The 25,063-nt window shown below is 37.8% G+C and overlaps 1 protein-coding gene across 2 annotated transcripts; it reads right to left on the reverse strand.

The window, feature by feature from the left end:
• Positions 1-4,066: 4,066 nt before the first annotated feature.
• Positions 4,067-24,987, reverse strand: prdm2b (PR domain containing 2, with ZNF domain b). Of its 2 annotated transcripts, none has more exons than XM_048172094.1 (9): positions 24,810-24,987; positions 20,323-20,387; positions 20,049-20,169; positions 19,394-19,497; positions 18,274-18,426; positions 15,609-15,735; positions 13,260-13,391; positions 5,865-10,492; positions 4,067-5,780 (listed from the first exon to the last, which is right to left on the reverse strand). In XM_048172094.1, the coding sequence occupies exons 3-9, from the start codon at positions 20,161-20,163 to the stop codon at positions 5,754-5,756; spliced, it is 5,286 nt and encodes a 1,761-aa protein (XP_048028051.1). In that variant the 5' UTR covers positions 20,164-20,169; positions 20,323-20,387; positions 24,810-24,987; the 3' UTR covers positions 4,067-5,753. The 2 variants fall into 2 exon arrangements, with proteins under 2 accessions (XP_048028051.1, XP_048028052.1); XM_048172095.1 differs by having other exon boundaries at positions 13,260-13,373; positions 24,810-24,986.
• Positions 24,988-25,063: the final 76 nt, after the last annotated feature.

A 25,063-nucleotide genomic window follows, 5' to 3' on the forward strand; every position in this document is an offset into this window, starting at 1 on the left:
CGGCTGCAGGGAAAAGATTTTTTTGCAACTCTTGCAGCTCTACTTTTTAATTCCTCCCCCTGTGGAGGAGAGAGGAGAGGTTGAAACGGAAAGTTCATTTTGGGTAACTCACCCAAGGGTGGCAAAATAACAATGACATTCAATGGGAAATCTTAATAGGTGGGATCTTATGGGATGTATTAGTCCTACAGTGACACCCAACCTGGAGGGAAATATACCCTACATCCAGTAAAAAGACCTTGAGTCCAGTTTTTTTAAAAGATAAATGAGAAATAAAAGGCTAGAAAGATGAAAAGTTAGGTCAGAGAAAAGATCTAGCATTTTTATTTACAGATGCCACTTGTGACTTCATTGTCACACTTGATTATCGCACTTTCCAAATAATTAGTTTCAAATTATTATTCAACCAATCCATCCAAATGTTACATTTTCTTTATATTTTATATATGCACATTTTCTCCTTGGTAATGCTTTATTTTAACAAGATGTAGTTACACATGTACTTAATATCGTTATATTCAGTGTTGGGAGTAACACATTACAAGTAACTCGAGTAACGTAATCAGATTACTTTTCCCAAATAATTAGTAAAGTAACACATTATTTTTAAATTTACAACAAAAAAACACTTTAGAGTTACTTTAGAACTTTTTTGCTGTTATAAAATCAAACAGCCCAGCCGATGAGAAAAAGTAACGCAAAAGTAACGTAACATTACTTTTCTAAGTAACACAGTTACTTTTTTAGGGAGTAACTCAATATTGTAATGTATTACTTTTAAAAGTAACTTTCTCCAACACTGGTTTTATTACAAGCAGATAACCTTAAATCAAACCCTAACCGTAACCTTATAGTAAGAACATGTAGTTAATATTACTCAGTACTTATTTGTGGAATAACATCATAACAACTTAATCTTAATTTATAAAACAGTTAGTTCCTGTCCTTGACTCTGATTGGTCAATTGCTGCCTTTTTATTCACGATAAAACACACGCAACCACTCTTAGCAACGTAAACTGTATGTTCTCAATTGATATTGTTTATTGAATCTTGAGTGAGCAAGTTTATTACCTGCATTCAGATTTAGCATATTCCTTCAGGTCAGTCCTATGTTCATAATACAAAAAATCTGTTTAAATGTCCGCTGCAATATCTTGTCCTTTTAACAGGGGGTTTCCCGTGACTGACAGTGCTAGTGTAACCCCTCTAACCAGGTCCTACTCGCCCCGCTCTGCACGGGCCTCGAACCTGGGTCTCTGGCATGGGAGTCGGACGCTCTAACAAAGAGGCTAAAGGCTGAAACCCCTAGCATCAATTGCTAGAAGATCTCTTGAGATCAGAGGAGTGAGGTTTTACTCGCACAGCGACTACTAGCTGGCCTCCGTCACACTAGTCAAAGCATTTGTCATTTACGTCTTGTTCCGTGTTCACAACAATTCAGTCTTTTCAATGTTAAAGTCTTCACTACTGATAGACACACTCATAAAAGAGTCTTTGCCGCCATATAATGGCATGATAATGTAACTTCTGTTGCTGTTCATGGTCATGGACTATTTTTTCTGGCGGAAGGAAGGCTTTAGTCAAAGTTTACTTCATGAAAGTTGCACTGATGCATATTTTTGGATTTAATATTTGCATTGTTTGGTAACCGTTTTATAAAAGCAATAAGGTATTATCTTATTCAAGATAAGACGTGAATAATTCTTCGCGTCGTGCCTAACAACGCCCTTCAGCCATGACTTATTCAGCACAGCCTCTCATACCTTATTGCTTACATAAAGCGTAACCTTCAATAACACTTTACAATGTCTCATTTGTTAACATTAATGTATTAACTGACATGAACTAACAATGAGCAATACATGTTACAGTATTAATATTTGTTAACGTTAGTAAAAAATTCTGTCATTTCTCAGTGCATTAACAAATGTTAACAAAAACAAGTTTTGATTTTAATAATGTATTAGTAAATGATTAAATTACCTAAAGGAATTAACTAATGAAACCTTATTGTAAAGCAGAGCTGTGAAAATCCCATCTAGCTACACTTATAAGATTTTAAAAATAGAAAGTTCTTCTACATTGATCCACTTCATTCTTCTATAACCTTTGGCAGGAAACACTCCAGCATTCATTTTTAGCTGTTTTCCCATTCGGATGTTCCCATGGAAGCCGTGTGTCAGGTCAGTGTGATAGCCAAATCCGCTTCTTGCTGTAAGAACATGAAATATCTGCCAGTGTAACCATATCCTCCTGTTTTAAAAGGAAACACGGTCAACCTGGTATTATGCAACATCCAGCTAGGCATGTAGTTGAAAGATGACTGGTGTACACAAGGACAGCCTGCGGTGCCACAGTGGTGAAAGAGAAGGTGATTTTACATTCTTTTCTTCCTTTTATATCAGCAAAACTCTGAAATTTAGTTGTGACAAGAGGCACAGTTAGTTTCACAGCTTTCAACTGACAGACACGGCAGATGCCAAGTGGCTGGAGCTCACTGGAATTAATTCCCCCTGTCTAACTGAAGGTTCGCTCAAATCAAATTCTTTTTGAACATGAACTGAAGAGACATGCAGATAGTAAGCTGTCAGCAGGGAAGGGTAGAGCTGTTCTTCCTATGCACTCCCCTGCCAGAACAGATCACTCTCTCTCTCTCCGCTAAGGAGTGATTCTGCTCTCTTAATTTTACTCTTCTTCTGCTCCCCTCAGAGAGGCAGAAAGGTATTTGATAGCATGTACATCAGCACAAACATATCCTCGGCCTACCTAGTTACATAAGGCAACACTATTTCTAATGGTCTCTGAACGTAGGGAAAAAGTTATATTTTGCAGCAGTACATAAATAAAACTAGCAAGTCTGAGGTTAAAATTCCAGAAGGAATCAAAACTGGCCTCATTTACAGTCTTAATGTGAACAATTCATTGGCACAAAAGATTTTAAGAGTTCAAAATCAAAATCTTGCTCATTTAGGCCACACAGGCTTGGGTGGTTAATGGTTAATGTTTACCAAATGGCAAAATGTAGGCATGCTTTTAGCAATCTCGCACTGTATTCCGCTGTTTTCATAATTCAGACAATTCCTAACTTATTAATTCCCACCCTCATTTTTTTAAATTAGTCCAGAAATATGCACGATTACGCAAGCATAAAGGATTGCAAATGCCACTAAACTAAGCATTAACAGAAAAAGATATATGACAGCAAAACTTGACATATCTATGAATTTAAAAAAAAAAAAAAAAAAAAAAAAAAGTGTTAATTATTGGGTTTAATAAAACATGGGTCTGTTAAAATTATCAAGGAGATGATTTCGAACCTAAGCATCACTTCCTCATCTTAATATACTGCATCGACCAACTCAGAAGCTCCATGGGACTGCATTTTTATGACTAGGGCTATGCCACCTCGCACAGCAATCAGGATTAAGTGTGGCAATATTTCATCCTGTCAAGCTGAGCATAGCATCATGCACCTCTTCTCTCCAATACACAGCATGGAGGAACCATAAACCACTGCATTGGCCCATGGAGGAACCATAAAGTACGGCACCATGGCATGGGGGAAACATAAACAAGATGTGCTTTCCTTGCAACAAAAAGATCTATCCTGTGTAACACAACAAATTTGCATTCAATATTCTATTCTTCATTTGAATATCGGCAAGCCAGATGGTTACTTACAGCTATATGAGTATTTAGTCAGGGTTAGCTAGCCTAGAAAAGATCTCTATTTCACTTGAATGGCTTTTTAGATGGTCAAATACGAGATTATGACAGCCGCAATAAAACTCGAGCTCTTGACAGAATTCCGCAAGTCAGGTTTAAAGAAATTTAAAGAAAACATACTAATATTGGAGCTGGACAAAAAAAAATCTGAACGTGACTATGTACTACTAGAAATAGAAAATGCAAAAGCCTGGATTAGTCAAAAAGTAATGCGGTTAATGAATAATGATACAAACTTAGATATTGACAAAAGATTTGTGATAAATTAACAGGTACCTTATCTCTGGATGCATTCTGAAGTGTCACCTAAAGTCAAACTAAAAGCTAAAATCCAAGTATACATTGAAAAAAAAAATTTAATATATCAATTAGGACAATGCATTTTACATTTGTGAAGGTTATTATTCATAATCACAAAACACGGTCAACATTTCATTCCCAAAAATATATCAATGCAGGACAGCAAAGACATACTGCAAGATGGAAATTCTGTAAAGAAAAAGAAATATCGTTTCAAGTTCCTTGCTTAAAAAACATTTCAAGCATTCAGATCTTGTTTAGATCCCTGTCCTCATTGTCCAGGTTGTAAAATGGAAATGACATGGCAGAGACAGGCTTAGGAGTGAGAGGGATTACGCTGTCCAAAGGCAGAAAACGCATCAGTTCAAAGCTTGCCAGGAGGTAGACCAATAAGGATTTTAAGTGCAGTTGATGTTCTATTAAAGCAGAGGCCTTATCCATTTTATAAAAATGGGAAATGAAAAAACAGAACATTTGTGTAATGCTTGGTTACCAAAGAATCTTGCGATGGCGTCATGGCAATAACGGCTAATTATACTAATAATGCAACATTAACTAGGTCTTAATAGACTGGAAGCAAATTTCTGAGATTGCCTCAGGGTATGACGTACATGCTTATAATATACCAGTGAAAAATTAATGCTGTTTTTATCATTTTCAAGCAGGTGTCATCACATTTTGTAAAATCTCCTCAAACTTTGAGATATCCATAAAAGGCATATTAGCCTAAATAAAGTGCTTTTCATAGAAACAAGCAACCCGACTGACCAGATCACTACTATGCAATATGTATGTAATATGCAATTACATAATTTGGGTTGTAATAATGGCACTTACAATTTTTAATTCATCTCATGCAAGTGCAGAAGACAGTTTGTCATTCCCAGTTGAAGTTTTAGTGTAATTTTAATGGCCAGCAGCCCTGCTGTAGAATATTTAGATTACAAAAGGAACAGAGAAAAGAAAAAATGGCTTACGGGTTTGGCTGGTTCAGGTGAAGGTCGAACACTTTTTTTGTTTTTTTGTTTTTTGTTTGTTTGTTTGTTTGTTTGTTTTTTTACATACAGCAAACCGTTCTCTCCTGCTCACTCTGACTGTATCAAACAGCTCAATTCATTCACTATGCCAAAATAAACAAAAACATCAACAACAAAGTAAAATAAAAAAAAAAGCCTCTCAGATTATGAGAGCCTCAGTATGATAAACATTCCCTGTGGAGGATTACATTTACTTAAATATACATATATACTCTTCTTCAAATAATTTCTCTCAGTAAAAGAGGAGCAGGTCAAAACGGAGTACAGAGGATCAGTCCAATCATACTGTATACAGAAGCACATGCATTAGGAGAACGCTGGATCCGAAAACCTTACAGATTAAACAGGGTCAATCAGCCTAAGAGAAACTGTTGAATGATTGCCTCTTGCAATATCTTAAAACCAGAATGTCAACATTTATAAATATTACATAAGTAATATTATGCTTGATTGAGATTTATTAATCATATTCTTCAGTCCATTTTGGGGGAGGAGGTTAGACATCCAAAGGCTTATTTAGAAAAGTGCACTGAGAAGATACTTCCAATGGGCCAACACAAAAGATGAGCAGGGAGATAACTCCTGGTTCCCCTGAACATTCAGGCTATGATCAAGTTAATCCAATTTAGTTGAAAGAAGTTCCCCTTCCAATCATTGATTAAAGCAATCCTTTAGAGAACTTGGAGTTCTACCTGGCTAACTTCAATAGAGACTCCTGAAATAAACAGAAAAAACATGATGAAATCAAGCACACATAAAATATAACTATACAATGCTAACAATGATAACTCTGGACTACCTCAGATTGCCCTGGTTCATGGTTTGAGAGGTCTTCAGTCTTCACTTCCAAAGGAGCTGAAGCACTAGCCATCTGCACACTGCGTGTCACCGGCCCACCTTTTCTCTCCCGTGTCCTTGCCGAAAAACGCTCCTCCTTTTTAGACTGGTGCGTTTTCACAACAACCTCCTTCTTGTCAACAACCTCCTTCTTAACAACAACCTCCTTCTTGAGAACAGCCTCCTTCTTGTCAACAGCCTCCTTCTTTACAACAACCTCTTTAGATCCACGTTGCATTTTAGGTGGTGGTCGTGATGAAGAGTCATCAGTAACTGCAGGAGTTATAGAAGTCAGTGGCTCATTGCTCTTTTTGCCTTTCTTAGTTTGTGGGGCCGTGTTGTCCATGTTCAAGGCTGGCCTCTTTGTACGTACCTGAGGTTCTTTTCCTTTAATTGCTGGTGGAGCTTCATTCTCAATTGGCTCAGAGCTCCGGGCTCTGGTTTTCCCCAAGGGCTTTGAACTTGATCCAGAACCTGCCTCTTGTTTGACTTCAGACTCAGTGGCTCGACTTCGGAGACTCCTGTTTTTATCTTGAGGCATCAGTGCACCTTTTTTCAACTTCTTGGCAACAGGTCTTTGTGGGCAGCTACAAGCGATGTGTTTAGCGAGGCTGGCTGGGTATGTGAACTCTCGACTACAGTATGGGCATGCATGGATATCGTGAGTCTCCTCTTCCTTTACCCGGGTTATCGGTTTCTTTGCAGAGGCAGCAGACTTGTTCTTCTGAGATATGGCTTTCTGGACAAGCTGGTTTTTCTTCTTATTCAGAGCTGATAACTTTGCTTTAGAGGTTGTATCTTGGTTAAAGTTGAGCCTTTTTGGTTGGCCCATTCTGCGGAAGGCATTCTGCCCAGTAGAAGCTCCTGTGGTGGAAAGAAGACCATTTGGAGACTGTTTCACAACTTGTTTGAGAGGAATGGGATTCTTCTTAGGGGTGTAGCGTTTCTTATCACTAGCATTAGCACAAACCAATATGTGTTTGTGTAGCTCAGGCATGTTGTCAAAGCTGTTTCCGCATTTGGTACACCGGATGGCAGTGCTAAATGTTTGGGGGATGTTGTGTGTGGTAAAATTAGTGGCAGAGGAAACCGAGCCATCAGGTGTTCGGTTGTGGTATGGGAAAGGTGGAGGCTTAAAGCTGGGGTAGTGTTGATTAATGCCAAGTCGTACATCTGGACCTTTCGGTTTACCAGCCTCAGATGCCATAATCTTTATTGTAGTGTATAGTTCTTCTGTAGGGTCCTCATGGCCATTTTCCTCTTCTTCCACCTTATTAGTGTCACTTTTACACTCCTCAGAAGAATCCTCAATTGAGTCAACAACAGCATCTTTCTCCACATTTGCGTAAGCAGGATCCGTGTAGTTCTGAGGTCTGAGCTTCCCATTTTCAACGGCAGTGTGAGTGCAACTCTGACTTGGATGTAGGTCACTTTGATGTTGCTGGAGATTGCAGAGGAAGGCAAACTCCTTTGAGCAAATGGAGCAAACATAAATTCTTCCCACCCCGTGGAGAGAGGAGCGGTGCTCGAGAAGCGCTGTGCCGTTGCCAAATAACTGCACGCAAAACTCACACTTAAAAGGCCACTCTGACGCATGCTGTATTATATGGCCACTAAGGTCTTTGATTGAGCGAAATGGCTCTTTGCAGACGTTACACACAAAACTCTTGACAAAAGTCTCTCTCTCTGGTGTTTCAACCTCATCACAATTTTTGACTGGAGTCCCAGGTGAAACGTCAGCTCCATTTGTGGTTATATCCACCGACTCCTCTTTTTTCCCTGAATCCTCTACAACCAAGTTGTTATCGACCTCGGATCTCTTCTGTGGAGAATGAAATTCGCTGAGGAAGGTCGGTGAAGATTCCTTAGGATTTGATTGTACTGGAGAAAGAGAAGACTTTGATTTGTGGCAGCCTTCTGTTTTAATATTGAGGTCTTGAGGGAGAATTCCTTCACAGGAAAGGCTTTGGCTGGTTTCAGAAGTAGTAATATCCCACTCTAGGTGAGAAGAACCTGCTTGGTCTGCATTTCTTAAAAACTGAGGCTTAGAATCATGGGTTGAGCCCTCTAGTAGTGTTTCTGACTTTGAAGATGAATCTGCTGTACAATGTCTTTTTGCATCCTGAGGCAGTGGAGAAATCGCAGGGTCTAACTGCTCAGCAGTTTGGTCTGATTCATTAACAATGGAATTTAATGCATCATGGCATGATTCTGTTAATGCAGATGAATCGGACACTTCCTCTAAACTATCGACTGCTTTGGGAGACATTTTAGGGGACAAGACAGGGAAAGGGGAAGGTGATAAGGAGTCTGACACTTGAAAATGCTGCGATGATAAAGGTGGAGGAGATGGGATAGTGGGCAAGACTGGAGGAGGGGGAGTAGTTGAAGCTATACTAGAGGAAGATGGAGAGGATGGATTAATAGTCATAGGGGTCAAGGAGGGAGGAGAGGTTGATTCACAAGGAAGGCGCTCCGTTTCTGATCCAGGACTAGAAGGGGCTACACATGTGGCACTCTCAGAAGATGAAAGGGCATCAGGGCTTCCAAGAGTGTTGGATCCTTCTTCTCCGGGTGAGTTTAGGCCAGCATACTCATTCATTAACACTTTTTCTAAAATGCTAGTATTAGGTTTCTTCCTCTTCACATGTGGCGGTAGTGTGGCTGAGCATGTCTTTACTTCATGGTCAACAGGACTTTTACGGTTCATACTTAAGTCAAGCACAGCCTCTCCAGATCCTCTGCTTACACTATTGTCTCTTTTACTGAAGGAATTTGAAAGGTCAAGCGGCTGCTGATTGCAAGAATTCCCGCCGCTTCTTGAAGGAGACCAGTCTTTTCCTGTCAGGCTTTCAGTGTCCCCATGATCACTGCTGGACAAACTCCAAGAACGTGTCATGCAGTGGCTCTCAATCTTTGGCACCTTCAGAGTACATGAAACCCCAGTTGCAGAGCTTATGTTCTCATTTCTTTGTGGTGGGCTACTCTGTGAAGTTGTGGGAGGGGAGGCAGTTCTTCTTTTAAACCTACCTTGGACAGCAGGCAGTGAAGTTACAGAAAGTGGGGTGGTCAATCTGTTATCTGTAATTAGACTTATGGATGGTTTCTGACCGTCTGGAGCCTGTAGTAATTGTTTGAGTTTCGGAGAAAGATAAACTGTTTTCTCTTTTTGAAAAGCTAATGTTTCAGTTGACTGGGAGAAAATGTTTCCTACCAACAAAGAGGACTGAGAGGAAGGGGAGGACAATGAGGAAGAGGAGGATATCGTTTCTGCCTCCACTTTCACAGCAGGCAGTAGCGGTGGTGTAGCAGTTCGCCTTTTAGAAGCTGTCTGAGCCACGCATGAAACTTCCTTCACTGGACAAGTCCGTGTTTCAACTTTAAGAGCATGACTAATTTGTTTGGGACTCAAAATGAGAGCATCAAGGCCAAACAACGCTGCAGTGCTTGAATCAACCTCGATGACCTCACAGTTGCTTACTGTGCTTGTAGATGGGATCTTTCCATCGATGTAATGGCTGAGATTTTCAGAAATATTGTTAGAGATATCAACCATGCACTCCTCCCTCTCTCCCTCATCCTCGGTCTCCACACTGGGCACATAAATAGGTGGGGGACTGGCACTTGGTGACTCTTCCTGGAGCAAAATGGGCTGCCCTTGTTCATGCTGCTGGTGTTGGGAGGAGCCATCCTGCAGGAGTATACCTTTCCGGCGAACACCTTTCGGTATTAGATGCCGCTCATGGATTCTGCGCTGGTGCCTGCGCATGTTGGTGTGTGTGCCGAAAGCCTTGTTACAGTACTTGCAAGGATGAAGCTCCTTTGACTCCCCATTCTCATCTAATATAAAAGGTCGGTCAGATTCAACACCAGGCTCCTTTTTCAAACTGTCAGAGGTTTGCTGAGGAGGACTGTTCTGTGTGTTCATAACGACTGTATGGCTTGGAGTGGAGACACTGCCAGAGGTTGCAGAATCATTGGGCATTGTAGGACTGTGGAGGAACGCTGTTCCACTGAGTGACCCGGGCCTATTTAAAGTTTTACTCCCATTCTCATGTCTACGTTCATGTCTGCGCCTGCCTACCTGAGAGCCAAAGGGCTTGGCACAGTACCGGCACTTAAACGTATGAGTTTGAATGTTTGAAGTAGTGTGAATGTGAGTGTGGCGCTCCAGGCCCTGTTTGGTGGAGAAATGACGCTCGCAGTGCTGACAGGGATACGTTCCTCCCTGGGGGTCATCCTCAAAATCCCCCTCTGCCTCCAACTCAGGATTCGCTAAAGAAGATATACACTCTGTATCACACAGTGGACTCTCAGAGCTTTCTTCTGCAGGGCTGCCTGAATGTAATTGCAGGAGAGATTTTTCATTCCCATCAACTGATTCTGCCTCAGAGGGGTGCTGTGGGCTCTGATTTAACTGTGGCAGTTGTCCATCAACGTTTGCATGTTGCTCATCCAATTCTTCCCTCTGATTCATCTCTGTTGTACGAGACTGGACAGGGTTTTCACTTTCTGTAGAAGATAACTGGGAAACTGTATTCTCCTGTTGCAACTCTGGAGGTGAAGATGGTCTTTCCTCACCATTAAGCCCTGAATCACAAGAAAAATATATTTAAAATACTACCCAACAGTGTTTGTAACTGCTCAAGCAAAGGAAAACTGACTAGTGAAACTGAAAATCAATCTAAACACATAATTCTGTTACACTACCACTATGTAAACTAATCCATTAAATAGGTAGTGAAATAATTTAAAACAAATTTCATCACTGATTAGTCAGGTCTGTGTGCGGTGCACAAAAACCACCACTGGTGATGTTTCATGCATTTAGTTGGAGAAAACACATCTGAAAAATAATGGAGATCACAGAGTGAGCTGTGTTTAAAGTGTTTTAATCTCACAAGCATATAGATTGATGTGGCTTTCCATTTCAAGTGCTTGGACACACGTTTGCGCTATTTAATGAGTTTGAAAAAATGTTTGATCCAGCACATAACTAACATTTTATGGTTATATCCTAATCCAGGGGTGTCCAATCCTGCTCCTGGAGGGCCACTGTCCAACAGAGTTTAGCTCCAACCCCAATTAAACACACCTGAACCAGCTAATCAAGGTTTTTAGGCATAAAGGAAACTGCCAGGCAGGTGTGTTGTGGTAAGTTGGGGCTAAACTCTGCAGGACAGTGGCCCTTCAGGACCGGGTTTGGACACCCCTGTCCTAATCTATAAATGTTAGAAATTTATGCAAATCAAACAAGTCTCTGTTAAAATTAAGTGTAAGTGTGGACGTGTTTTAAACAGAATGAGCACAACAGAAAAATAAAGTACAATAATTCTGATGAAAACATTCATTTTGCTAAAACAATTGTTGGACATTAACTTTAGGTTTAAAATTCAACATGTAAAGGTTTTTTGGGTATTTTAATGAGAAGAGAAAATATAAAGGGGTAAGATGAAATTGAATATAAATGTCAAAAATATATGTATTATAATTTTGTAAATTAGCTTTTATATTTTAGACCTTTTTGCACATAATATATACAGTGCACAGCATGAATGAGTACACCCCCTCTGAAACTTCTGAAAGTCAGCAATTACTCAATTACTTAGAAGACATGTTAGAGTTCTTTAGAGATATAATGTTCCAGCAAGTCTGCTTCATCAATTACCAAAGAAACATGTCAAAATTACTATCAAGGTGATAAAATGTTGTGTAGCAAAAATGAGTACACCCTCCTAAAAGTTACTAAATAAAACAAAATAAAAATGTTCTGGTGTAAGTTTAAGGCAATGTTTGATCAACAGGTAAGTATGTTGAACTAAAACATTTAAAGAGAAGTAATTTCTTGTCAATTAAAAGTGTTATATAGCCCACTGAATCATTCTCAGACTTAATGCTGACAACAATGGAACCACTTGGGAGAGAAATGTCAGGAGACTTATTTCTTAGCACAAAAGAGGACAGTGGTACAAGAGGATTACCAAATCATTGTTTTAACTGTGAAAATATAGTAAAAGTAACACAGAAATTCAAAAACAATGGACTTGTGACAAGGCCCCTGAAATAATCAGGCCTTCATTTTAAGCTTTCATTTAGTGATGAGAGATTTGTTTGCTAGACAAAGAGCAGGAGAAATACCAAGCAAGTGTCTCAGAGCCAGCAAAAGCTATGAAAAGAGTGACTGTTTATCTCACAGAGTAAGATGCAGCCTGCAGAAAAGACATGCATGGTTGTTGTTCTCACTGGAACTACAGACTGTAGCCAAAGCACAATAAAGTCAGTTAGCCATTTCCAAAGCCCATATTTACAAAATATAGATTCTGGGAATCAATACTTTGGTCTCATGAGACCAAATCAATAATTTTGGATCTAACAGCATCCAAAATGTTCTGGTGTTGCTAGAGGAGGAGTACAGTGAGAAGTGCCTGGTTCCCACAGTAAAGTTCAGTGATAGTAAAGCTCTTATATAGGGATGTATGAGTGCTGAAGGTGTGAGGAAATTGTGCTTTATCATGAATTCCCACACCACTGTGTAATTTAATACACAAACTTGAAACAGAAGATGTTACTCTTTCCTCATTTCCTGAATTGTTGGGCATTTTTTTTCAACATGACAATGAGGGTGTGCATTCTCCCAAGCTGAAAAACCTTCTGTGGACATGTATTGCACTCAATCTTAACACTCTTGAGCGCCTGTGGGGGATTCTGTAGAGACGAGTTGAGCAACACTCCCCATTAAAGATCAGGGCATTTATGGAGCTCATCATCCAGGAGTTAAACAGGACGGATGTGACAATTTGTCATGAACTTGTACACTCTGTGCCAAAAAGGGTCAGAGCAGTATATTCAAAATTATGGAGGGCATAATAAGTACTAGAATATTATACATTTGTTGAATTAAATCTAGGGTGTACTCATTTCTGCAATCCTTCATTTAAACAAAATTGGCTAATTTACTTATTTTATGGCTATTAATGACATATTTCTCAGTTTTTATTATGTTTAATACATTTTAATCTTTCCATGAATTGTATTAGTGATCAAAGAAAATACATCTTTTGTGTTTTTTCACAGGGGGGTGTACTCATTTATGCTGTGCACTGTATCATAGCCTTCACTCTAATTTTTTCATAGCATTCAATTTGTACAATGTTTGGAAGATCATTTTGGATCATAAATAAAATTTGGCTTTTTTGAATCCATTTAACCAAAAAAATAAATTACGCATTAATTGATTATCAAAATAACTGTTGATTGCAACCCTACTGTTAACTATAACAAAAATATTATGGTTGAGCCAAGCACACTTGTGAACAGCATATATCCTTGCCAGAGGCTGATGAAGAGCATAACGTACCTTCCTCTGAGTCCCGCATCTCTGTGAATAAGGGTTCAGCAGCACTCGATTTCTTCGGTTCACAGAATCCACCCAAATCAGCCTGTCTGGCTTTTTCCGACAGCTTCCTCCTTGCTTTAGGGAGAAACAAATCTGTTTTTAGTAAAAAAAAAAAGAAAAAAGATAACTTTCAAGACTCACTAACGCCAGCAAAAAGCATCATAGCTTTCAAAACCTACAATGATATTTCATCAAAGTAGTAATAAATAAATATAAACTGAAAACTGTAAACAACCAGGTTTTGTAAGAACATCTGGTACATTAACTAGAATAAAGAGCTCCACCTGCAAGATCCAAAACAAAACAAGCATGTCACTGCCTTCTTTTCTAAATTAGCAGCTCACCACAAAACCAGACTGGCTTCTCTGTAACTGCAACATTGTGCATGACATACCCAAAGAAAAGTCTGTTTTTCACACTTTTAATGCCCAAAATAAAGTCTATACCACAGTTATTGCATGTTAAATGTAGTGTGCATTAAATGTTACTGAATTACAGGCGGTTGTAGAAGATTAAAGTTTTAGGGATAGTTCACCCAAATATTAAAATGATCTCATTTACTCACATGTTGTTCCTAACCTGTATGACACAAAAAGTTATTCTGAAGAACACATACTTTCATTTTAAGGACAAAAAACAACAACATTGAGACATCCTTAAAAATAGGTTTGTGTTTCACAGAAGAAAGTCAGTCATACAGGCTTGGAGCGACATGACGGTGAGAAATTTTTATTTTTGGCTGAACTTTCCATTTAATGGTATATTAATGTTGGATAATGATGACATGACATGTAAACGCTTTTATATACATTTACACAATGGATCACAGATATTGTCAGCCAAGCAAAGAAACCAGCTATCAGCTGCTGTCCTTGTGACAAGGTCAGTTGGGAACATCTTATACAAAACCCAATTCATAAAACAGACACATGCTGCTAACTTGGTCATCTGACCATACTAGTCAAATAGTCATTCCCACATATCCACATCCTACAGTCTCCTCAAATGCTAGTCATTACCATTTCATGTACACAACCATTAACATTTTCAATCAAAATTCACTACATATACTGCCCTTAATGTACGCATAGATTTTCACAATGCCATTTGACCCTGCTTTGTCAGATAAAAGGAATGATGCACATATATAGTTACATGTTTTGACGTGATAATGACATCAAAACGTTCATTGTTAAACGGTCTATGAATAGTTAGGGATTGAAATATTTAAGCTAAAATTTCTAACTTCCAAAGGCTTTCTACTTACAAAATCAAATTTAAACAAAACAAAACATAATATCCTTCTCAATTCCTAACAATTTTCCCTTACAGCAAACTAATATGTCAAATATTTCAAGAAATTTTACTTGTGTCAAAAACTTACTTTAAAAATATAACCAGTTAAATTGAACCTTCCTGCATTTAGCTGCATTTGTCATTGAAAAGGGGAAAGTCAAATGATCATGTAACTCTATGAAAGGACCAGCAAATGCTCAAAAGCAAGTTTAGGTCGGGCATCTGTCCTTTTCAGTCATTAAAACAGTCTATAAAGACAGTTCAGACATTTAAAGTCAAATATATATTTGTGTAATATTTTATAGAAAAATTATTCAATAAAAAATGTTTATTAAATTACGTACAAGCATAGAAGCATCAAACTTGATGCGGTGATATGTGACAAATTAGCTGTGGACGAACAAACAAATCAGACTCTCATACTTGGAGCTTTTAGAGGTGAAACTCTGTGTGTTTATTGTATGGCTCATTTAGGTCTCATTCAAAATGCTTTGCGAGGAGGGTCTCGAAGGTCATCTCTGACAGACATGGGCTGCGTCTCCAAACCTAGTGAGCTCAGCTGTCTATCTAGGTGGCATGTTTGGGCATCACAGGCCTTTCAAACGTTCTGTATCGAATGCTCGACCGTGCCCGTGATGCTCAAAATGCTCTCTAGGTGAGAACTTCATTAGATTTTGAGACACTGAAATAAGGTCCGAGTCTGCAAGGCGGCTATCTGACCCGTTCATCAACATGAGGAAGAGTACGTTATATTCACCGCACTTTGACTCTGTGTCGGGGTGGTTTTTTTCTTTTTAACAAAGCTGTACACAACAGAACATCATCTATAATTCATGTTTCTAAATAATCTTCCTATAAAACAGCCGAATAGCCAGGTGGCTAACATGCTAGCTCCAGCTAGCGACTTCGAACACTTCCGAACATAACAAACATATGTTCTCGGACACTAATGAGATATGTTCATCGAAAAAAAACTCCAGGTAGTAGCAGTAAGAGGCGGTGTTTTCATTTTACCTCGCTTTGCTCTAGGTGAACTCTTCTTGCTCAGGTTGCTAGTCCTTTCTTCCTCTAATGCAGCTGCTATCTCAGGATTGTCTTCCCCATTGTACCACACGAGAAGTTCTTCGTCGGGTCCGATTGGCTGACGGAGAGTAGACGGACCAATCAGAGTCGAGGTTTTTGGCATGCCATAGGATGAAATACTATCTAGGCCTTGACGCTCTGTCAGGCATTTAGGAACAGACCCCAAAAACAAACCTGCACCCTATGCAGTATGAGGAAGCTCATTAACGAATCTTCTACCATTTTAATTGACGTTATAGATGCTTTGTTCACCTGTCAACTACAATAAGTGTAGAAAAGGATGCATTTAAAAAAAACAAACAAAGGGATTTTAATTTCTACTGGTAAATTATAAACCATATAACAAAAGTTTATGTGCATACATTTAAGCAGGAGCACAGCAATAATTATAATCATTCTATATTTGTCCCAGAGTACTACTTTTCAAATACCAATGCCACACTGTAAAATTAAATTTAGAGTTTTGCTGTATGTCTATTACCTTTGAGTGCATCTATATACTAGTGTAGGGGGTTTCAAACTGTTCTGGGACCCCCCAAAGGTCCTGGGAAAATGTCAGTGAAAAATTAAATATTTATAATAATAATAAACAACAATACAATCATGAGATTAATCATATTGACAGCCTTATTTTAACAACTTTTTAACAAATAAATTATATAAAAGTTTTTTTTTTCTTTTTTCTAATTTCTCCTTCCTTGCAATATACATGCTTTTAAGAACAGTTTGTATTTGTGTTGCACATTCCTAGAGTGTTTCTCCTTGTCACTGTTACCTTGTGCTTTTTCAGTGGGGGCTCTATTGCAACTTTCTCATTCATATTTAACAATATTTAATCAGTGTGAAAAGCACCACTCAAGTAAATGCAACTGAATATGCTTCTCTTTGCATTACACATCTAACATCAATAGTAGTAGAATTTTTTTTAATTAAGTTAATACTAGAAAACTTAAGAAATGCTTTTACTTTAGTACACTGACATTTTCATTTGACAACATATTGTTTTATACATGGAAATACAAACACTACTGTACAAAAGTTTGACCAGTAAGATTTTTAAATGTTTTTGAAAGAAGTCTCTTATGCTCACCAAGGCTGCATTTAAAAAAACAACAGTTTGCCATTTTAAAGAAAATAAACCAACTGTTTTCTATTTTAAATATAGTTAAAATGTTATTTATTCCTGTGTTTTGTGGAAACCATGATAACTTTTTCAGGATTCTTTGATGAATACAAAGCTCAAAAGAACAGCATTGAAACATGTAATAATGTAAAAGTCTTTACTGTCACTTTTTTTTTTTACTGTCAGTGTAATGCATCCTGAATAAAAGGTATTTATTTCTTTAATTTCTTAAAAAAAAGAAAAAAAAAAGAAGACGACCCCATATATTAACCCCCAACTTTTGAATGGTAGCATAGCTGCTTTAAAGGGTTAGTTCACCTGAAAATGAAAATTCTGTCATTAATTACTCACACGGCAACTACCACTTTAAAGGTCCAGAAAGGTAGTTAAGACATCATTAAAATAATCCATGTGACTCCAGTGGTTTAACCTCAATTTAATGAAGCAACGTGAGTGATTTGTTTTTCATAAAAGTGAGGTTAAACCACTGGAGTCACATGGAGTACTTTAATGATGTCTTTCCTACCTTTCTGGACCATGAAAGTGATAGGGTGCTTCTCAATATCCCTCCTCATTTCCTCGCTCCTCCGTCCTCTATCCTATGACCCGGAAGCCGATCAAGCTCAGCCATTTTGAAGGACATCTCAATTCTCTAATTGCACCACGAGGAGGTGAGGATCGAGGAGTGAGGAGGCTTCCCGAGGAGTCATGAGTGAGGATACACAGGTGCATTCTTTGCGGAAGTCTTTCTCATCAAAAAACGTGACGCACGCATAAATTCTCCTCCCCCTTCACATCGGTCACAATAATTTAAATGTATGCTTTACTTTTACAGATTAAATAAACTTTACATCTCACATATTTCTATGGGGCATCATGTTTTATTAATATATTATATATTTTTTTAAATAACCAAACTTTAATAACATGTGGGCATATCCCTCGAGCGCAGTTGATGATGCTTAAAGGGAGCGAGGATATATCATTTCACTTGATTAAATTCCTCCATCCTCGAGTCTTTTCCTTGCGTCCTTCCCTCGCATCCTGAAAGGGTGGAGCTAAGACGCGAGGAAAGGAAGCAAGGAAAGGAAATGAGGATGCACAAATAAGAATTGAGTTGCGTTGGATCTAGATGGAGGGACTGAAACCTCTCAGATTTAAAAAAAAAAAAAAAAAAAAAATCCTCATTTGTGTTCCGAAGATGAACGAAGGTCTTACGGATGTGGAACGACACAAGGGTGAGCAATTAATGACAGAATTTTCATTTTTGGGTGAACTAACCCTTTAATAATTTAGGCAGAATGTCTCTTGCAAAGGGAATCATATTTTGGGGGTCGTTAGCATAAAAAAAAAAAAGTTTGAAAACCCCTTTACTAGTGTACTACTCCCCTGTATGCATCTTCTCCAGGCTTAAACTCTTTGCAATCATAAAACATTAATTGGTGAAAATCAAACCAATTCATCAGCTCTTACCCTTAACACTTTGTAGTAAATGGCTCGGTTGATTTCCAGTGGAAAGAGGTTTTGCTCTTGAGAAGAGCGTGCCCAGTTCACATACCGCAACCAGTTCCCTTTCATTGGATCTGTGGCATCTACACACATCCAACCCCAGGCTGGAAAATATACCTAATGATAGTGGAATAATATACATTTAATTAAGGACCACTGCTTGAACCTACAATACCACTCAAAAGTTTGAGATCAGTAAGATTTGTTTTTCAGCAAGGGTGCATTAAATTGATCAAAAATGTGTCAGTAAAGACATTAATAATGTAACAAAAGATTTCTATTTTAATTAAATGGTATTCATCATAAAAAAAACCAAATCAGCATAAAAATAATGTTTTTTGAAGCATCATGTGACTGAAAAATGGAGTAATGTCTGATGACAATGGGCTATATGCACGGAGCGTTCTTTAGAACTTCCGCATTAATATAAGCCAGCTCGATAACTTCCGGTGAGATGTCATTTGCTGGTGTGTTGAGCATCAGTAGTGTAATACTTAGTTTATAATCAGAATATAGTCACTTAAATAGTCAGGCATAGCATTAATTTAGTTATTCAAACGTAAGACAGCTTAGAAAATAAATAAATAAAGACGTAGCACTAAAAAATAACATTTAAAGTGCTGGGGAAAAAATGTGTGTGTGTGTCTAATTACAGACACGGCATTTTTAAACAGTCCCAATAGCTTCGTCTTTATTGCAATCAATAAAACTGGTTTATTGGCAAATTAGGTAAATGTAATAACTGCATTAAAATATAAATACAACATTAAAAAGTCAACCATAGATGGTTTTGTGTCGATGTACAACGACTACAGAATGAACAGCTAACAGTTCACCGGAAGTGCCGAGCTGGCTTAACGACAACCAGGAAGTAACCCGTGCATATAGTCCATTCAACTGTTTTACTGTATTTTTGATCAAATAAATAGCCTCTGTGAACATAAGAGACTTCTTTCAAAAACTTCTAAAACATTAACAATCTTACTGACCCCAAACTTTTGAATGGTGGTGTATATTGGTCCAAATATGCTTTGTGTTTAGAGTATTCAGACAGAGTTCTCTCAATGGGATATCTAATACATACCTCCCACATGTAAACATTGCTTGTCACTTGAGATCTTTTCTTTCGTTCTCCTACAAATGGCCCAAACCTTTTGCCTTTAGGTATTAATCTAGATGCCCATACACCTGTAGAGAGACATGGACAGCATGTCACGAGAAATCCTATGAGAGCAAACATTGGGAATTTTATTTTCTTCTCCATTCACACATCTTTTATTTGATGGATTATGAATCTTCATTCAGAATGAGCCACTTTTAGATCTTCAGAGACTCTCTCACAGAGCCATTTTTTTAGAGCATTCGATATTAAACATTTATCTGTATATTTCTAGGACACCACCACAGCGTACTGCACATTCTCCATTTCAAACGTAGAACAAAACAAGACTGCAGTTACGCTGTTTGCAATTCAATTGTTTAACATTCTCAATTCCTTTGGTTCAAAATGCTGACCAGCTAAATCACAGGGCGACTGTCAAAAGTGATGGTTGTAGAGCAAAACAGGCAAACTTTGTAAATATTTCAATGTTTTATTTGAATTAAGTGATTTCAAAGTCAGATATTTGGGACATCTCATAGCGTTTCAGCAAGCAGAGTGAAAATAAAATATCGCAATAATGAACATGATTTCTCATCAACAGTATTATTTACAAGTACTCAGCCATGCTGTTACTCACCAATGCGATTTGGGTTGACAGCTGACGGTCCCAGCTTCATGCTGTTTGGCAGCCCCTTCCACACATGGGCTGGGATGTCATCCAAGGTTTCATATGCTCCTTGAGGCAAAGCCATTACAGCCTCAAAAAAAAGGGGGATACATTTTACAATATGTTCCTTAACTGTATATCACCATAAACAATACTCATGGTACTTGCTTTTAAAGCAAGTGTATGTATTTTCTGGGGGAAAGCGCATTTATACAATATTAGAAGAAAAAAAAAATTGTCATACCTGCGGCAAGGATTTAACACTCAATTAAATTTGAGACTCCCAAGACTTTTCTTATTTCATGGATTCTGTAAATCAGAAAATAAAACAGGTTATTTTTACTATGTAGAACAAAATAATCCTCTATGTTTATGAAGCAGGATGGGACTTGATCTCAAGCAATCCCAAAGCTGAAAGCATGAATAGACATGATTTAAAAACCGCAATAAACTCAAAGTTTCTGATATTTGCTTTTCTTTTATTTACACTACCATGCAAAATTTGGGGTCGTTACAATTTTTTTTTCTTTAGAACGAAATTATTCAGCAAGGATGCATTAAATTTAGGGATGCACCGATATGATTTTTTGGGGCCGATACCGATATTAACAATTATTGGCCTATACCGATACTGATATTTGTCACTTCCTCTCTTTATTGAAATTTTGTCCTCAAAATAGATAGTATTTTGATCATGTTTTAAATAAGCAAAGTACAAAAACACCTGCATTAAAATATACTAGCAGATTTATTCCTGCATCATCAAATAATTTTTAATGAACATGGAATGGATCCATTTAACATTCAGCAGGCCTACATAAAGACAACAGAACAAAGATACATATGAAATAAACAGTGCTTTTTAGGTAGGTTTAATAGTTTTCAGGAACAGAAATAAAGCACACAAATGTTAAATAGCACTGCATATTCTTCACTGTATAAATTAAATACATATTAATCCACAACTTTATTGTGATTAATCTTCTAATTTGTTTTTGTATACATTTTAATAGCTTTGACGGGAATAAATTACATTTTAAAATGTATTAAACTAGAAAACAGTTATTTTAAAGGTGCCCTAGAATTAAATATTGAATTTATATTGGCATAGTTAAATAACAAGAGTTCAGTACATGGAAAAGACATACATTGAGTTTCAAACCCCATTGCTTCCTCTTTCTTATATAAATCTCATTTGTTTAAAAGACTTCCGGAAAACACACGGATCTCAACATAACACCGACTGTTACGTAACAGTCGGGATCATTAATATGTATGACCCCAATATTTGCATATATGCCAGCCCATGTTCAAGGCATTAGACAAGGAAAGGCAGTATTAACGTCTGGATCTGTGCACAGACAAGGTAAGCCAGCAAGAACAACAGCGAAAAAGGGCAGATGGAGCAATAATAACTGACATGATCCATGATAACATGATATTTTTAGTGATATTTGTAAATTGTCTTTCTAAATGTTTCATTAGCATGTTGCTAATGTACTGTTAAATGTGGTTAAAATTACCATCGTTTTTTTACTGTATTCACGGAGACAAGAGCCGTCGCTATTTTCATTTTTAAACACTTGCAGTCTGTATAATTCATAAACACAACTTCATTCTTTATAAATCTCTCCAACAGTGTAGCATTAGCTGTTAGCCACAGAGCATATAGCCTCAAACTCATACAGAATCAAACATAAACATCAAAATAAATACTTTACTCACATAATTCGAAGCATGCATACAGCATGCATGACGAACATCTTGTAAAGATCCATTTGAGGGTTATATTAGCTGTGTGAACTTTGTAAATGTGTTGTAATATAGTCGAGAGCTCGTGTGGCAGGGAGCACGTGATTTAAAGGGGCGGCGCTGCCAAAATCAGTGTATAGTTAATGATGCCCCAAAATAGGCAGTTAAAAAAATTAATTAAAAAAAAATCTATGGGGTATTTTGAGCTGAAACTTCACAGACACATTCAGGAGACACCTTAGACTTATATTACATCTTGTGAAAAAACATTCTTGGGCACCTTTAAATTGTAATAATTTCACAGTATTAGTGTTTCTACTGTATTTTTATGTAAATAACTCCAGCCTTGTTGAGACTTCTTTCAAAAATACTACAAATTTTTGAATGGTAGTGTATATAATTACTATGTACAGCATAATTCATACAGTAAATACTTAAAAAAAAAATGATCAAGTTGCTCTTCTAACATCTGAGACGTTTAGTAAGTGGAGGCGAGTCACCCTCAAGTTGTATTTCACACCAAATGGTGATGATCTAACAGGTGTGGTTAGACTATAAACAGTATCTATTACCAAGGGCCACACCAGCATTGCACTCTATGTGTAATTAACCCAGCCTCACCTCAAATCCAACCATCCACCTGAGAGACGGCCCTCAATAACAAAAAACATTATTCAGTCAGGCATACAGGTGCAAACCCCACAGATTCAGACAAATGATGATCCCTTTGTTGTGGGTCTGCAGAGACTTCTTCTCGTAGCAAGAACAGAGCAATAACGAGAGCTGACAGGACGGTAAGTAGAACATTGTCATCAGGTTTGGATGACAGCTACAGAGAATAAGGGGAAATTGAGAAAACAGCATGACACACAAGGGGCCTCTCTGATGTGACATTGTTACATAAGTGTGGAGGTCGGAGACAGATTTTTGGCTTCCGCTGCATCTGACTTTCACATGGGTGGGAGCTCGAATACACAACAGAAAGTGTGTTAAAACAAGCTGCTCGAATCAAATCAAAACATCCAATTCAAACTCCCCCCAGATTTTGTCAAGATGGACGCTTGCAGAAATAATTCATGATGTCATTACACTCAAATCTCACTAGTGAATAAAAATAGATGCGATTTCTAATTTGCAGAAGCCTGCGTGTGGTCCCACAGCCACAGAAAGATCATTAATAGTCTTCGTGCTCAAGTATACTGTAGTCATTAAGGATTCATTCTTTTATCTGTCAGTAAAAAATTATTAGGTCTGCAGCAGTGACCTCCTCTGAAGTCACAGTCTCATAAATGTGTGGAATAACTTTATAATGAAAAACTTTAACTACCAACTTTATATTCCTTTTGGAACCAGTATTTTATTCCTCAATTTAACCTTTAAATGTTCACTCGATCATTTTATTCTGAGCTGGTTCTTTTTTGTCCCAATATTAGCAGTGGTTTTGAACTCTATACTGACACCTATTGGTCTGGATGCATGAGGTTTGTTTACTAACTGCTGGCATTACATCGATTCCTTTTCACTTGTTTTTATACTACACATACCCATTCACAGTATGTCGTAATTACAAGTTGACAACCCGTGACATTCTACTCGGACTCTCGGACTCAGAATTATGCATTTCTATTGCAGCACTATCAACGCCAAAACGAATCTGCCGCGGTCATGTGGTACGAGTTCTACGAGGATGTGAATCCTTTTTACAAGTCGGAATCTCATAACTAAGGTAAATTCGACATAGTGTGAACGCAACTACTCATCTATATATTGAACGTTTTTTTCAACATAGTTATTTCGTGCTGGAACGCAGTATATTGTGTTGCTTGTTATATTATTTAGTACCTTTACGTTTATGCTTTGCAAAGCACATTGAACACATAATAAAATAAAATTAAATAAAAAGTAAAGTAATAATAAAACTACAATGCCTTAAAAATGTATTATTCTTAACATGGCTGCCTCCGTGAGGGTGCGGACCCACACTATGCCACTTTTTTACAAAACTGATATCAGACTTATGTCTTCATGTCATGTGTATGTATCCTTTTAATGAGATTTCTCAAAAGTGTTGTTCATTTCCTCACAACTTTTTTAATTAGCAAAAAAAAAAAAAAAAAAAAAAAAAAATGCTGAGTGCACCTTTAAGTTCACGCCAGTAGTTATCAATGATTTTATCTGTACACCATCCACTTACTGTCCTACTACTGTATATTACATTTTAACAGATTTTCTCAAAACTACATGTAAGAATACGAAAAAGATTGTTTGCGAGGCATGAGCATGAACAAAACCAGGAGATGAATGAGATGTAATTCATTGTGGTGTCATCTTTGTTAATAACAGACGGTGGCTGTGGGACAAAGAAAGAAGGCGTTTCAGCACCCACAGCCGAAGATGGTTTAACTAACAGCGAAAAAGTTTCCAAATTCCAAAAAGAAACACCAGCAAAAACTTACACGATATTTGTAGGTGGATTTTGATGCACAGACACGTAATACTGAAACACCCAAAACATGATTATAACAAACTTGAATAAAATAAATTGCGGGTAAATTGTATGCAAAACAGACTTAAAGTGTATCCTCGTGCTTAAAATATTGTCATGCAAACCATATGATGTTAAATCGTGAATTAACCCGGTAGCTCGTGCAAAGGTGTTCAGGTTGTGTATCCCGACTTTCAGGCAAACAAACACACATCGCGCTTTAAAGACACTTCTAATGGTCACGTTTTCGCTTGAGGAATCTTCTATGAGAGAAAAAGTTCTCTCAAATGTTTCAACAGAGCGTTAGAGTTGCTTTGTGGACTGGCAGGACATACAGATTTTATTGTTATCATCAATCCGAGCACTCATAAGTGCACAAACCCGATGCAACTCAGTCCGAGCAAGGTGTCCTCCTGCTTTCCGAGCCATTCAGTGCAGCGTTGCAAAGGCTTGATTGAAATAAAAATGTGAGCATGGTGTTCTTAAACACTTACCTGTTGTTTTTACCGGCACTGTGTAGTTTTTGGTCTACCTGCTTTCCAATGTGCTGAAAATGGCGGATGGAGACTAGGGCTTATGGAGCTTCCCCAATGTAACTGGTCGGTCGGGTCGCAGAATTGGGAGAGGCACGCGACCATCTCGATGGGCCATTGGTGAAAGTAAAGCTGGCGAAACCTGGACCATCACAAATCAGCTTATTCAGAATTGCTTGCTATGCCGAAATGTGCCGGGATGCCATTTAACTAAT

This window comes from Megalobrama amblycephala, linkage group LG21, assembly GCF_018812025.1.
Source record: "Megalobrama amblycephala isolate DHTTF-2021 linkage group LG21, ASM1881202v1, whole genome shotgun sequence".
Classification (NCBI taxonomy): domain Eukaryota; kingdom Metazoa; phylum Chordata; class Actinopteri; order Cypriniformes; family Xenocyprididae; genus Megalobrama; species Megalobrama amblycephala.